Here is a 16,651-nt window from a genome sequence, read left to right as displayed (position 1 = left end):
AAAAAAGAAATCACCTATAGATAACAAAAAAACCGCACCCTTCCTTTTGAATGAACTTTCGTGTTATTCTCCAACTTTTTTTTTTTTTATCGTTGAGAGAATGACACGATTTTATAAATCACACATTTGAATGATTATATTTTATCTATTCGTATAAATAAAAATAAATACATGTATATTAGAAAAAAAAAAAAATAATCAAATAAAATAGGCTTTTTATGTTGGATCATTGTTTTCTTTTTTATACTAAAGTTTTGTTCTGATTGTGTGGAATTTTCAAAATATTATCTCAACCCAAAGAGGGGTTCTCAAAGTTTTACAAAGGTAATTTTATAACATAAATGTTCTTTATTTTATGTTAGATATTAATTAATTAATTTTTTTTATTATATACTCTTGTACTCATATTCATTCAACATATTTTATGTAAAACATTTAATATTATTTTAATTGAATAAAATTTTATATTACGATTTTAATGTATTTTTATTAATATAATTATCATTATATTTATTATAATATATTTCAATCATAATATATGTAGCTATATTTTGTAATTATATTTATTTATTAATATAATTATCATTATATTTATCATAATGTGTATTTATTAATTTAATATATATATATATTACATATTACTATATATATATAATATATTAAATTAATATAATAAAATATAATTAAATAATTAATAATACTTAATATATATAGTAGTATAAAGTATATATATATACTTTATATTTTAATTTATAATTATAATTTAATTAACTGTAAATGAACTTTATAAATTCAAGATCACGTATAATATGATTTCTTACTAAGATTTACAAATAATAATACTTTGGAAATCTCTAATAAAATATACATTTCACAATATATCTTCTATTTCGATTAGATACTATTATAACAACTCGTGATAACAAATTCACAGAAGTTTTACTTTCATATTACCTACACGTTTCATTTCTAAATACCCTCGCGTGATCATTCTCATTATTTTGAATACTTCACCTTTCAATCCTAGTCCAAAACCTTTATCAACTATATTTGAAGGGGTGAGAATACTACCCTCACGTGTCTTTCAACCACTCCTTCAAAAAAAAAAACAAAAGAAATAGCATGATTAAACATACTTCCTATATCTTTTTCCCCATTACTTGTTTATCATCAGTTGACAAGACTAATGAAAACTGATTGGTCATTTAGCTTGTTGTCTGATGATATTCAATTGAAATTACATTCACGAAGTATCTATTATCGATTCTACGAAAATAACACACACACACACACACATATATAAATAATATTTAGTATAATTACAATTTTGATATTGAAAATGTTACTGAGAATTTCTTAATACCAATTCCTGAGTGTACCTACTACCATTTGCTAGTCCGGAAATTAAGAATGATTATTCGATAGAATTTTAATTGGTCGGAAATTGATCTATACAAGTTACATGAAAATCATCATTTAAATGGCACAATAAAAATAAAAAGAAAGGAAGGAAGGAAGTTTGTTAATTATTATTATGCAACAGATGTTATGTTATTCCGATGTACAACAGACTGCAACGAATTCCATTGTAACTTTGATTCAATTTATCCGATGTAGTATTGTAAACCATACTTGGCACGTTTTAGAAACGACTTTATAATTGCCAGAAGCTATGAGAATGTGTATAAACTACTAACGGAACAGGTTGTACTTAGAAACATATATATATGTATATTTGAATTGTGTAGAAGATCTGAGAGAGTGTGTGTGTGGTCAACGAGTGGATGATTTAATTTATTTCTGTAAACACCAAAAGTTGCCAACAGTTAATACCAAGCAAGTTATTTTACTTTCATTGCTACATTTCATAATCTTTTACATATGTAACATACACTTACACCTGTTAATGTTAAAAAAAAAAGAAAGAAAAAGAGGATTATGGTAAGGATTCGATAATCTTTGGCGAACTTTCGTGACGATGAGTACTTGTGACAAATGAAGAGTTCAAGAAATGTCATTTAATATAATATATTTGTTTTGGCAAACGATTAATCGTTAGATACATGTTAGATGATGATTGGTGTTATTAATCTTACGATAAGATTGGATTTCGTGTATTTGGCTGACTCTCATTTTCAAACCTGTATTTGAAACCTGTTCTGTTTCCTCAAATTATTTTCTAAGAGATAACACAGATTATTAATGAAATTATAAATGAGTTCATGTATCGTTTGATTAGAATGAATGATTTTAATGATAGATTGATTTTAAGATATTTGAATCATTTTTAATTTAACCATAAGACTAATCAAACCATAAAGATCATAGATTTTAAGATTCTTTTTTAATCATTTTTGTAAAAACAAAATGAGAAAGTACGAGTCGTTGATTTGTTACAAAAAAATCAGGTCTCTCTTCTCTTTTCTTTTTCTTTGTTTTTTTTTTTTTTATGTAAGGCTGGAGGGGAATTATAACGAAAGGGATTTGAATTCCCGTATTTCAGGTTGTTCCCATTCTTCGTAAAAATAACTAGTATGAATTGGGTCGAAAGAAATGAGAAAAGCTGACTAATGTTACTCGTTGGGACGATATAATCGCAAATGTATCTCGAAAAATCATCATAAATGATGTGTTACTCGATCTCCCTATTTTAAAACTATAAATAAAATAAAAGGTATATAACAAAGATTCGTTGAACGAACACGCGTTTACGAAGTCCAAAGCAATGTAGATATAATATTATACAGTAAAGTCATCGAGATGGTTATTTTTAATTTTAAAGTTACTGAGAAAGAATTTATAGTTTGTATAAAAAAAAAAAAATCAACAAATTGTGTGTGTGTGTGTGTATTTTGAATTATGTTGAATAATTATAACGAATATTTAATATATAATATAGTTATTATGAATATATATATATATATTGAAAATAATTCACAAATAATTATTATAAATTAATAAAACATATTATGTATTTATCTATGGGTTCTTTTGATTTGTTTGTTTTGTTTGTTTGTTTGTTTTTGCTGCAACGTATCAGAAAATGTTTATACAAAAACAAAAAAAAACAAAAAAACAAAAAGGTGGAATAGAAATCTCATGTGACATTTATAGTTAAAGCGTGTTACTGTGTGTGTGTCAAGTAGCAATATAATAAAAATACCTAGTGAAATCTCGTCACGGAAGTTAATTTCACACGAGAGAAAATCATAACCGTAAAAAGAGGACACGCGATAGTACAGATCACGTAAAGTTTCTGGATTTTAACGTGTTTAACACACTAAACTATCGATTAAATTACATTACATTACTTTTAAATATAAAAGGAAGAAAAAGAAGAAGTAGAATAAGAAGACCTTTCTGTGAGACATTACAATGCACATATACATAGATACAGAGATGTTACATATACAATAACAGCATCAGACATGAAAGTTTGAGTTTGAATGAAGGTAAAAGTCAGCCAAACGTATCGACTTTTTCTTCGTGGTATTCACACTTACGTGTCTATATTTATATAGAATATATATATATATATATATGTATACCTAAGTATGTATGTGTGTATATGTATGTATATATGGGATAGTAAAGCGTGTCACGTTCGCACGTGCTCGATCACGATTAAAACATCACGACATACCCATTTTAAAGGATCTCTTGAAAGACACTTTGGAGGGCCAAGGTTTGTTCGGGTAAGAATCGATGCATTATGCAACAAGTAGTTAGTCTTAAGTGCAATCACTGGTATATTTTGTCGACCTCGACTTTCGGTATGCATCTATTATACGGTGTGTCGTTTCAAACCTTTGAAATACATTTGACGAATGAGACTCGTCATCTGTTTATTTGGATGAAGTTATATGGTGGACGTGTCTGACTCGTTATCTGATTATTTGGATGAAGTTATGGTCGACGAGTCTGACTCGTTATCTGAATTTTAGAAGATTTATATAATATATATATAAAATATATAATTATTTCTATTTTGTGTTTCATTTATATATTTATTTATATATTTTTAATTGAAATGTAAATTAATTTATATCATCAATTGTAAATATAAATATAATGTAATTATACTAATATTATTTTTAAATATTAATCTAAATTACTAGTATTACTTTTATCTATATTAAATATTAATCTATATAGCAATCAATTAAATCTGTTATATGTATGTGCATACAAATCTTCAAATAATTGAGTAATATAAACAATAAATAAAATATATAAAAATATATAAAATATAATATAATTATATTATTTCTATTTTATTTCAATTAAATATTTATTTATATTTTATAATTGATATGTAATTTATATCACCCATATATAAATATATTTCAAATCAAATGTATTACTTTAACATATTAATCAATACAGCAACAAATTAAATCCACATTATATATGCATAAAAAATCTTTTAAATAATTCACTACTCAAAGAATTAATTAAACAACCAAAGAATTTTAAATAAATTGTGCTAACAAAATCGGATTTTCTCTATCCTTTCGAATATGACTCTCTCGTTCAATCATTTTGATCAATGATTGAAAGATAACAAATAAATGAATTAATCAATATAACAATTTAATTTATGATATAAATAGATACATACCGATCGTTTGACTTGAAACTTTGTCTATAGAAATAGAAAAAGAAGAAGAAGAAGAAGAAGAAGAAGATGTATTACTATGATTCGTACATAAAATAAAAGTTTCTTGGAAGATCCATCAACATCCTCGGATTGCACATGTCTTATGTCTGATCGATCTCCATCTCTCACGGAAGAAATATTAAAAGTCAACATGGATCTACCTATATACGAAATAGAAATGTCGACGTACTACAGTCATAAGTGAATATATTCTACATACATAGGAACATATATATATATCAAAGGTTCCCTACAGTCTAACACCGCACATGTCTGTTTCTATTTTCATGTCCTTACATAATTTAAGATGCCACGATGCAGTGGTACGTCGATCTCTAGACACGATAAAATGTAATACTATACCCTTGGTGCTCTTTTGTCTACCCTGTTTCACTTTCTTTCTTTCTTTCTCTCTTTTTAATATTAACACGTTGAGCGACATGTCAGTCATTAGTGACTGACGCCTAACTTCTCGTTCAGGCCACGTCAGTCATCAATGACTGACACCTATAACTTCTTGTTCAAGCCACGTCAGTCACAAATGACTGACGCTAAACCATTTTTTCAATACAAATTTACACCTGTGGCCTGACAAGAATTTCCCTAAGAATTTGCATGACGGCGTTCAACGTACGTTCAAATACTAATGATAAATCAAAGTTATACTAAGTAAAACTATAAAGGTCATCATATAAAAATAAGAATATCGTCGAATGATCCATCCTTGAGAGAGAAAGAAATAAAAAATGCACTTTCACTTTCACTCGATAAACAGATTTTTCTTTCATCGATAATATGCAACCTAGTTATTTAAATTCTACCCTCCTATTGTTCCCTACTATTTTTTTCACGTCAAATCAATTGATAATATTACTCGTAAATGCATGTGTTGCAATCTTGAACTAGTTTTTTTTTTTTTTTTTTTTTTTTTTTTAATAATCTCCCTTGTGTAACATCATAACTTGTTCACAATTAGGTTTAATTGATGGGGTTAATAAGATGGTTGCATTTAACGTAATACACGTCGGATGTTGGAGTTTATTATGACAGAAAAGCACGTGTTTATGTCAGAATGCATTGTGACGTTTTTTCAAAATGAAATTTTCACTTATTCTTTTACAAAATTACCGTAGTGACAGATACAAGGAAATCGGTTTTTCTCGTTTGTAATGGATGATGAATGAAAAAAAAAACAAAGAATAAAAAGAGAGAAAGGGAGAGACATGCAGAAAAGAGAAAACAAAAACATAGTACTCCACGTGCTTTCATTATAACGTAACTTGTCATATGATATATAATAGACATAATTTTTTTTTTTTACAATTAACATTTTTAATAAATAATTTTGATGTAACAAAAACGTTCGACCTAACCTCAAATCTTCTATCTCTTTCTCTCCTCACCTTCTCACTCTATCTCTCTCTCTCTCTCTCTTTCTATCTATCTAACTATCTCTATTTCTCTCTTGCGAAAGAAAAAACATAAATATATTAAGATTATCAATATAAACAAAAAGCTATAAAAACTCACCAATATGGTGTTGTACGTTTGATGGTGATTATACTATCGTAGGCATGTCGGCAACTCGTCAGCATTTCACACAGATAATATGGGATTAAAAAATGTTGAATAAAAGGGTCCGAAAGAAAACCCGCGCACGCACACGAATGCACTCATGCAAGCGAGCTTGCAAGTAAGTGAACACACACACACTAATTCACAATACGCGCGTTACTTATGAACGGTCCGGATCACCGCGCAAGACTGTCTCTCTTACTCCGAGCGCTACTACCCCCTCTCCAACCGTGATGCGCGCGCATCGTACAGGTAAGACCGATACTCGAAAAGTGGGGATAGTTGCACTCCAAGGTATTCATGATGTTAAACAATATGAATCAAAGTATTACCAAATAAAATCTTTCTTTATTTTCATTTATTAACTTCTTGTATCCTTTTTATTTTTAATATTTATTCGTCGTATAATACGCACGAAAATTTCTATGAACTTTCAATAAATTCTTTTTCTTTTTTCTTTTATATATAAATTGATTACGTATATACCATATGTTGGTGCATGCATATATATTTGTAGTTTTTAAATTCATCTAGAAACTTTATTATATACTGAACTAAATTAAAACTTTCTTCGTAATTATTATTAACACTTTCACTAAATCTATTTACTATTAAAAACGACTTAGTTATATGGCGCGAAACGATGCCATCTTGGTACATAAATGCATCGCACTTCAGATTGAATGATAATACCAATAATGCAGTTCAGATGGCACCACTTTACGGAGAAATGAAATTATTTTTTTTAGACAGTTTGATCGTTGGTGTAGCAACCAACAATTTTTCTTCTGAATAGTAATTATTTTTATCCAAATAATTACTTATTATTTTTTATATATATTAATGAATTAATAATATTTCCAAAAAATAATAATAATAATATTTTTCTACTTTGTGTATATGCAAAAAGTGTATGCAAAAGTGCCCTAACGATTGTTAAAAACAACAAATTTGAAACAAACGAAACGTCAAATGAAATATATATTTGTTAATAATTTGTCTACATCGTTAAATGAATGAATAATGTTCGAGGTGTAAAATCATACTCCTTTAATCGACAGGTATATTACAGAAAATAAACAAAATGTCAACCTGTATTTAAAAATGGCTGACAGAATTGACTGCAGTTAGATCAGTATTTTAAGTTGCACATCTAATGTACTAATCATTGCAACGAATGCGTCAATGGCCTAACTTTATTTATAGTAATCAATTTTTTTTATTAGCCTGCCAACAACTTTGACGTAAGACATTCTTGGATGCAGTTTACATATTTTTCAAGTGGTCAATCTGTCGCACAGAGACATATTCATATCTTCAGTTGTAAATTTGTTTAACTCTTTGGTGTGTGTGGACATTTTCATTCTGGTCTCACTCAATAACATAATATAATGTAAGTTTCATTGATATAGATTATTGTTAATGTAAAATACTTCAATAAAAATTAATGTTTTTTTTTTATAGTATATGAACCATTGTACAAGAAGAACAAACAAAACAAAGATATGTCGTCAGGAGTAAATGATGGTCCCCGTAACACAGGCACTCTTCCAAAAAGTAACAGAAGAAGCGACAGAAACAGAGAACGATCCGCAGCTAATCAACAAATGGCTAATCGTTCTGCCTATCACAGTCATGAACCTCAACATTCAAACAATTTGGTACTGATCTATATACTATCTATTATACATTTATTTAATCTTAGAATTTGATTGCACGTATAATGAAAAAAAAAATGAAACCAAAAGAGTTATATGCACAACTTTACATAATTCTATTGGTCTCATAAGAATCAATAAAATAATGTAATAGAAGCTGTTTTTCCTAATATTGGAATGCAACCAATAGAAAACTATGTTCCTGCTTATTTAATGCCAGCCATACTTTACTATTTAGGATGTAGTCTATTAATATACTGTTGAGTAGTGGGGTGATACTTGTTCTAAGAATACAATATGTGGAAAGCTGTTACTTTAACGTGGTTGAGTCGTCTGTGCTGAGCTGTTCTAGACACTGTATAAATTGTAATAATTGGAATTAAATTGAAATATTGTAAACTGAAACTATAAACTTATTTATTAGTTCCAGCTTGATTGGCAACTTGTTAGTGAAAGAGGACCCCTAAGAACGACAAAAAATAGCAACACTAGATCAGTTTCATCACTTCCTTCTACATCTTATCAAGAAATTACAGAGTTTGGTAAGTATCCAGATGTTTCTAGAAAATTATTATTCTAATTGATTTATCTCGTTATTATTATTATTATATTGTAATATTCTTTATATAGTATCACATAGTGGTAGAAGACATTGCAATTATTCAACTGAGGATTGTACACCTTGGTCAAAAATGGTGCTACCAGCAGATTCTCAAACACAGTCACCACCATGTTTACAGGGAACTAAACCATCTAATGTTGATAAAATGGTATTAATAATTTCATTTGAATTATAATAAAAGTATACAAATTTGTTACTAAAAAAAAAAAATGAAATATCTTTTTAGCCTGATAGAAATCAAGTGGAAAGTCGTTTGAATCAAATTCGTGATTATATTGGTGTTACTTCAACTATGATGGATTCTCTTGGTCAATCTAGTGATCCAGTAAGTATAATATATTTCGAATTATTATTATTAAAAGCATGTTCTACATTTTTTTTTCTTTTTTATTCAAACATTTCTTCATGTTCATTTTGTCTACTATAAATCTACTATAGCGAGCTCAAAAGCAGAAAGAAAAATTAAGCAGAATGGTGGAGGGACTTCGTGACAGTGAAACAAAATTGGCGAAACTTTTGGAAACATATCACGATCATGGGATTACAAATCAGGTTATTGCCACATAACTTTAACATGATTTTTAAATAACTAACATCAGTGGCATGCTTTTCTCATTTATTCTTTTAATAAGAATATCAAACGTAAAAGAACAATTTAAAGAAAGTTCAAAATACAGAGATTCTAGTTCATATATTCCTTCTGTAAAATATTTACACTACAATCTCTAAAAACTATAAAACTTATAGTATTATAAGTTTAATTTTGTTTAAAAAAAGATACAATTGATTTCATTTTCTTGTCTTACAATTTTTCAAATATTTTACATACACACACACATATATTTTTAGATTATAAATATAATATCTGTATAACTAAAACTAAGACGTTGAAATGTATGCGTTTCTTCTTCTTGAATATCTTTGAAATATTCGAGGATGTTGAGCTTCTTGTAAAATTGTCTTCTTGTTACCCAAATCATTTGTTTCGTATTGCTTTTGTATCAACGATTCGTGGTATTTTTCTCCTTTCACTGTAAATCATCCGTTTAATTGTCATGTTATTAAATTCATTTATTTTTTCTTGCTGTGTAATATCTAAGCATGACAATTATATCCTCCATTTCGAAACCTGCTTTTCTGAATTGTAAAAGATTCGTAAAAAGAGTTGAGGTTTTTTAACCAACTTATTTACGAATGCTTTAAAAATATTTAAAAAATGAAAGTGCTCGTTGTTTCTCACTTGATCATCATGCAGCAACACCATCTCAAATTTTTATATAATTATTATTATTAATAATATTTTTGTATTATTTTATCACAGAATGGTGATAGTGGAAAAGAAGATGCAGAAGAAAATAACACTGAAACCAATAGAGAAATAATATTGCGTAGAAAAATGGAAGAATCTCAAAGGAAGCTTGTACAATTGCAAGAATATCATGCGAATTTAGTTGGAATGCAATTACGTGTTAGAGAAAGATTAAATGAAGCTCGACAAGCTCAACAAGCTTTATTGCAATTAGAAAATCAAGCTACTGAAACTTCTACATGGGAAAGTAATAATCGTATGCCTGTGCCATTGCCATCAAATGTTGAAGAATTACAATCAGAGACAGCTGTATTGAGAGGCAAACTTACTCAATTACAAACTAAGAAGAAACATATGGATCATCTATTAGCCGAATTACAAGTTGTGGAAATGTCAGACAGAGCAAGTTGTGTTAGTAGTATGCCTTTAGTATGTGTAATTTGATTTTAGAAAATAATGTCATTCTATTATAATTGATTTTTAACATTTAGAGTTCTGATGGCTCTAGAAATGCTTGTCGAGATAAAGTAGCCGAATTAGAAGCAATGAAAGCACAACTCAACCATTTAAAAGCTTTAATGGAAGAAACTACCAGAGTTGGAGAATGTTTAGATTCTACATCAGAACCTGAACCTGATTTGGATGTTAATGGTGATGGAAGAGAAGAGAATGAATCTTTGGAAGAAGGTGCTAGTTTATGTAGTGCAAGTAATACATCAGAAAATCATATTGATAATGACGATGTTACTCGTGAAAAATCCAGAAATTCTAGACATAGACCAACAGTTGAAGAAGTTCAGGTATGTACACAATAAGTGGGGGTTCATTGATTAAATATATTGAATAAAATCTTGTATTATCTATTAGGCTGTTACAAGAAAACTGAAAGAGCAATCTGCATTATTGCAAGCAACTCGAGCAGAATTACAACGTTTAAAACAACCATTAACAGTTTCTACTGTTCATTCTCCACCAGTATCTATGTTTCCTGGTTCCACACCACCTCCTTCATTGGTAGGTGTTAATATTGAAAAGAAGCAAAGCAATAATATTGGTGATAATCAACCAGTTCAAACCAAAAGACGTCAGATAGAAGATTTTGTCAAAAAAGTGAGTTTTTTATTTTTTATATTGTTATATTTAATTACTTTTTAATTGAGCATTCAAAAGATTAATCAGAATAATATGTGTACACCCTTTTTAATTAATGTAATCGTGTATATCAAATAATAGGATCAAGGTCAGGCATCAAGCATTAATCGCAATGTTGGAAGTTCAGATCTAAATAGTCACAGAAGTTCTAGTTCACGTGTTAGTCATAGAAGTACACCTACAAACGTATGGCCTCCAACTTCTGCTACTGCTGCTGCTGCAGGTGGCTCTAATGAACAAAGTATAGATGAAATGTTAGAAAATTTAATGGATGTTGGTCCTCAAACAACAACGATGGAAAATGGATTTTCTGGAAATTATTGGGGATATCCACCATTACCTATGAACCAGTCACAGCATGGTAATACATCAAAGATTTTATTAATAATTTTTATTAATAAATATTAAATTGTCTACTTGATTTTAATATAGGTTCTGCAGAACACTATCATAATTTAGTGTTAAATTCTCAAGTACAACAACTTCAAGTACAACAATTGCAAGTAATGGGTACAACGATACAACAGTGTTGTCAACTTTTGTGGGTTCAACAACGGGAATTACAATCAATGCGTACAGCAATTACTCAATTACAATTACAATTAAGACAATCTCAACAAGGAGTACAAAGAAGCAATAATTCTGAAAATCAGGAAGAATATTCTAATCTAAGTCGCAGTGTGCATCATCTTGCTGATACATTAGATGCAGCATTACCCCCAAGTTCTTCTTTACCAAATCTTGTTTCATTACCTAATACTTCTCCTGCACTTTCTCATTCAGTAGTAGGTACTAATTCTCAACAACATCAACAACAACAATTGAATAATCAAGTACCACCAGGAAATAGAGCAAACAACTACTGGGATAATTTCAGAAGGTAATCAAAGCCTTATATAACATAAATTTAGTATAAACAGAAACAAAATATTATGTTAAAAAAAAGAAGAAATATAATTCAAATTTCTAAGAAATATATTTATTGAGATTATATATATATATAATATAACAAATGACTAAGGACTTCATTATTAACGTTTGAATCAAATTTCAAATATATTTGTGAATATCATTGTGAAAAATATTCATCAGAAGTAAATGTTATTTCTAACAGAAATTGATCAACATCATTAAATTAGTATCTCACTGACAATCATCTTTTGTGTTTCTTTATATCTAATGTATTATCATTTAGGATAATAAATTTCACAATCTATATTCTTTACTTATTACTTTCCCTATTATTTATTACTGAAATTATTTGCATCAAGTATTTGTTACTTTAGTTACATAGCACTCTGTGGTGTTCTAGTTAAAGAAAATACGTTGGTAGGTAACCCAAGGGTATGTAATTTCATTGCCAACGGATTTTTCATTAAATAGGATATAATTTTAACCATTAATAAATAACTGTGCATGTCAATTACAATTATAATCATAATACATTTTTTTTGTGATAGTGGCCATCAAACTAAAACAAAGCGTGTTGTATTATAATTTTGATGAAAACTAAATCCTATCATAATTATTGAATTGTGTTAAAATTATGAACATGTCTTCGAAAAAAAAAAAAATAATATTAATGATTGTACTCATTTTTCATTTTCAACTTTTTCAGTTATTCAAGACAAAATTTACTTTCTGGAAGTGCAAAGACAATAACTGAATCTACAACAGCATCCATTTCAAATTCTGCTACATCTACAAATACTGCAAGTGGAGTTGTTCATCCTTCTCTTGGGTATATTAATAAATTATAATAATAATGTAAATATATAATACATCATTTGAATTAATTTCTAATTTTTTAACAATATTTTTAGGAAAGATAAACGAAATCGTGAACAGGGAACAGATAATTTACCATTACCATCATTAACGATACCAGAAACACAATATTCATTAAATCTTCAACAACAATCTAATTTACAGCAACAAGAAAGAGAAAATACTACTATGAGAAGTAATATAATAACAAATGAAGTATCACAAGTTGATAATTCTGTAGAAGAAGCTCATAGTTCATTTAGATTACCACATGCAACTAATGATGAATATTTTTTACATAATTTAAGGTAACCAACAGTTAATTCAAAAAATGTTAATGAATTAATCAAATATTGATATTTATTTTAAACAGTCCTGAAATGAGAGAAGTCATTAAGTCACTTGTTATGGCTAATAAAAAAAGACCAGACAATTTAGTAACAATTTTAAAAGAGATAACAGCTATAAGCGATGACAAAAGACTTCCACTTTTATTGATAAGTCTTCGTTTTTTGCAAGATACACAACCACAACAGAATGCTCAGGTATTAATATATATTTTGTATATTTTCATAATTTAAATACATACACATATTATAAAATATTTATATTTTAACTATATACATTTTGATATTACTTAAAATGAACTTTTTTTTGTAAATCAAAATTTGGGATATTTCCGGAACTAAAGATTCAGAATGATAATCCAAATAAAAATTGAAAATGAAATTGAATACCTATTTCTACAACTGTTACGAACAGAAAAGAGTCAAATTTAATGAAGGTTGAGATAAAAAATTAATTTAATTTAACATATATAAACAGAATGAAGCAGCTGATCAAACAGGGAGTGAAAGTTGTCGATCAAGTGACGAAGATTCAGATGTGGGTGCTATACTTGGTTTTAATATGGAAAATCAATGTTCATTAAATGGATTAGTTGTATCAACTACACATGCTGGTCCTTCGTCATCTCCTACATCACAAGTTCCATTATTAGATCGTTTAGAAATGCCTGTAAGTAGTTAAACATATTTCAAAATGTCAAATGTATTTTGTATTAATAATAATAAAATCATTGGATTTATACTTTTATAGACATCAAGTTGCCTTGACAACGACAATGCTACTGGTTCAGCATCTGCTCTTAAACCAGGTTGTAATGAAGACTTAGCAGAAGCTGATCAGTCAAGATCTGAATCTTCTGGCAATCAACAAGTATGTTATTGTATTAATACAACAAATTATTTTAATCTGAAGTATTTAATTTGAAATATTTCTTTTTAGATACATCACAATGAAGAAAATGAACAAATCCAAGATGATGTAGCATTATCATTAGGTGCAGCTATAGGAACTTTAGAAGCAGCCTTAGCAGTAAGTGATGAAGATGAAACAACTACAAAAGATGAACATGGCAGAGGCAAATTAACTGCTAAACGACATCGTCGATGTTATTAATCATTAATTGTATAATAAGTATTTATTATTTCATTATATTTCATTATATTGTTGCAAAGTTTAACGAATTTTCAAAAACTGCATAATATATAAAAGCTTATATATATATATTAGATCAAATACTGTGTATGTATTTCATCATATGAAGATAAACATGTATGGAAATTGAATTACATACACATATTGACGCAATTGCAGATCAGTCTGATTAAATAAAGTACGTTTTTATTAAAATAACATTTAAGCAATAAAAGAAATTGTCTTTATATTTAATACTACTTCACATGTTTAATATGCATTAACAAATGCATATTTGCAGGATATATTTAACAAAAAGAAAATAAACTTTTATGTATCAAAAAGTAAATTTTTATTTTATTGCACACAAACAGAGCAGTGACACATTGGGGAAGGGTATAAGAGTATGTAACAAAGAAATATGCTTTTCAATACAAATGTAATGTGTGAAAGATATGGAAAAAGTTTATGATAAAGAACCTAATTAAAATTCTGTTTCAATATCATGTTTTACTAATTGTTGTTGTCTGTAATGATGATACATAGTGCATCCATGAGTCTCGAACAATAATTCCCCAAGTTCCACACTGCTGTCACTAGACTCAGTACCATTGCTTGATGATAATTGTCTATAATCTGGATTATATATTAAACTATGATTACCTGCTGCCCCGCAGCAGCTTTCAGTTATAACCGAGGAATGATCCAAGGTTTTATCGTTGATGGAATTTAAGTTTAATGACGTTGACTCAGAATGCATCATGGTCAATCCATAGTCCTTCTTTGCACTCCCTGTACCATTGTTAACGCAGCTGCCTCTGAAACGAAACCCACTAACTTATCAACTCATTTTATTAGTAATCTCCTATGCCATCCATTGCATCAGTAGATTGTATCCTTACCAGTACAAAAAGACCAAACATATTAATAGTTTCACAAGGTTATGAAAAAATTTTGCATCTATTTTTTCCACCACATAACATTTACCCACTGTAAAGTAGAAGACAGGATGCAACAGGTTTTAAAATAAATGTCGGGGTCAACTGCAAATATCTGTAGTCAGATGTAAATACAGTAGCCCATAAACGAAAGCTAATTTGATATTTTTTTTCCTTTTCAAAATTATTTATAAACCGTAATAGAGACGTTCAAAATTTGATTGTGCATAAGTATTTTGTTATCATTTATACTTATGTATACATATATACATAGGTAATTTTAAGTGCAAATAATATAAAAAATGTGCAAAAATGTATTATTATACAAATTTGACGTCATATTATAATGAATAAAATAGTCAAATATTTTCAATAATAAATATTAATATTTTCTAACAAATTTCTACTGTTTAAATTATTTCCCGCGCTTAGGTCAAATTGAATTGAACAGAGACCTCTACCAAGAATCGTTTGAACTAGATACGAATAAAAATTGAAACAAGAAGCATTGACTAGATTTGATTAAACTGATGAATATATATGCATGTTCCTTCTTATATTACTTAACGTGCAAGCAGTTATTAAATTATGAAACGTACTCGTTGCTTGAGATTCCCAATGATATATATCTTTCCTACCTGAGCAGAATCTTTTAATTTCTATCGCTGAACCGCTATTGTTATAGAACCGTTTCCGGTTCCTACTTCGCACCGCGTCGGCGCCATAGACCGCCTGTTGTTGATCCGTTGTAAATAAACAGTAGGATTGCTGTTTATTTTCAACCTCGTGCAGCCTCCTCGACGACGCCTCTGGAATCACGTAATCGTTATTCAAACGGCATGACGCCGCAGAATAGTCATATCCCTCATCCGTTTCCATAGCTGAACTATTATGGTTACTCGTGGTACTAGGTACACTGATGTTATTGTTACACTCGTTTTTACAACTCAACATATTTTCTTTTGGCAAAAGAGGAACATAACCGTGATAAACGCTAGATGATACAAAAGACGCCATCATTGTGTTATGTAGCGCGTCACTTGTAACCGCCATTTTTTTTTTATTAAATTGTTTTCAAAACAAAATCAAAGATTAAGATATTACTTTTGTATTACTAATATGCTTTAAGCACTACGACAACGCGGAAATAATAATTTATCCGTATTTGTCGAAAAAAATAAAATAACACAACGCGGACGTTATTGATTTAACAACGCACAGCACCGAGAATATTCTTCCTCATGAAGTTACCTTCATATGCCGAACGTGCTTGAAATTGCTTCTTTTGTTCGGATTTATTCGTTTATAGTCGGCTACTTTCGCTTGATTCCTTTCGTTTATCCTCCCCCACCCATCACCACTTTCTACCTGTTGGGGTTCAGTTAACCCCCCCCCTCGCCCATTAATAAAATGTATGTTTCATTCATATTATAATTACGCATTTTTGTTATTTGTTTATTATGATTGTATTGTATCTTGATTGTATCATTG

At 28.8% G+C, this 16,651-nt stretch overlaps 3 protein-coding genes across 6 annotated transcripts in view; 1 reads left to right on the top strand and 2 right to left on the bottom strand.

Annotated features, from left to right (window-relative positions):
- The window catches only part of ATP8A (ATPase phospholipid transporting 8A1), a 30,952-nt gene extending 24,518 nt beyond the window's left edge, over window positions 1-6,434 (bottom strand). Inside the window, exon 1 of the mRNA XM_015332382.2 lies at window positions 6,191-6,434. The gene's annotated coding sequence lies outside the window, so the exon portion shown is untranslated. The remainder of the gene's footprint in view (window positions 1-6,190) is intronic.
- A 528-nt stretch (window positions 6,435-6,962) lies between these two features.
- cmb (combover) lies at window positions 6,963-14,728 on the top strand. 4 transcript variants are annotated; one of them, XM_015332388.2, is made up of 18 exons: window positions 6,963-7,296; window positions 7,462-7,628; window positions 7,700-7,896; window positions 8,318-8,435; window positions 8,524-8,663; window positions 8,742-8,840; window positions 8,954-9,067; window positions 9,837-10,235; window positions 10,316-10,624; window positions 10,692-10,934; window positions 11,058-11,337; window positions 11,409-11,856; window positions 12,595-12,717; window positions 12,800-13,051; window positions 13,117-13,288; window positions 13,569-13,760; window positions 13,842-13,961; window positions 14,031-14,728. In XM_015332388.2, the coding sequence occupies exons 3-18, from the start codon at window positions 7,741-7,743 to the stop codon at window positions 14,202-14,204; spliced, it is 3,339 nt and encodes a 1,112-aa protein (XP_015187874.2). In that variant the 5' UTR covers window positions 6,963-7,296; window positions 7,462-7,628; window positions 7,700-7,740; the 3' UTR covers window positions 14,205-14,728. The 4 variants fall into 4 exon arrangements, with proteins under 4 accessions (XP_015187874.2, XP_089027662.1, XP_015187875.2 ...); XM_089171536.1 differs by having other exon boundaries at window positions 6,963-7,393; XM_015332389.2 differs by lacking the exon at window positions 8,954-9,067 and having other exon boundaries at window positions 6,963-7,628.
- On the bottom strand, window positions 14,551-16,477 carry LOC107072448 (uncharacterized). The gene is made up of 2 exons (XM_015332392.2): window positions 15,799-16,477; window positions 14,551-15,038 (listed from the first exon to the last, which is right to left on the bottom strand). Exons 1-2 carry the CDS (start codon window positions 16,211-16,213, stop codon window positions 14,707-14,709), a joined length of 747 nt encoding a protein of 248 aa, XP_015187878.1. The 5' UTR covers window positions 16,214-16,477; the 3' UTR covers window positions 14,551-14,706.
- Window positions 16,478-16,651: the final 174 nt, after the last annotated feature.

This window comes from Polistes dominula, unplaced genomic scaffold (assembly GCF_049000335.1).
Source record: "Polistes dominula isolate Pdom_NZ unplaced genomic scaffold, Pdom_raw_medaka contig_26, whole genome shotgun sequence".
In the NCBI taxonomy this organism is placed as follows: domain Eukaryota; kingdom Metazoa; phylum Arthropoda; class Insecta; order Hymenoptera; family Vespidae; genus Polistes; species Polistes dominula.
Note: the sequence above shows the minus strand (reverse complement) of the source record. Positions and strands in the feature narration are given on the sequence as shown.

Excerpts from the sequence above, each read along its gene's own strand:
- cmb (XM_015332388.2), top strand. The coding sequence starts at position 7,741 with ATGTCGTCAGGAGTAAATGATGGTCCCCGTAACACAGGCACTCTTCCA. Across the intron at positions 7,897-8,317 it reads CTCAACATTCAAACAATTTG|TTCCAGCTTGATTGGCAACT; the intron begins GTACTGATCTAT and ends CTTATTTATTAG. Across the intron at positions 9,068-9,836 it reads ATCATGGGATTACAAATCAG|AATGGTGATAGTGGAAAAGA; the intron begins GTTATTGCCACA and ends ATTTTATCACAG.
- LOC107072448 (XM_015332392.2), bottom strand. The coding sequence starts at position 16,213 with ATGGCGGTTACAAGTGACGCGCTACATAACACAATGATGGCGTCTTTT. Across the intron at positions 15,039-15,798 it reads AATTAAAAGATTCTGCTCAG|GCAGCTGCGTTAACAATGGT; the intron begins GTAGGAAAGATA and ends TTCGTTTCAGAG.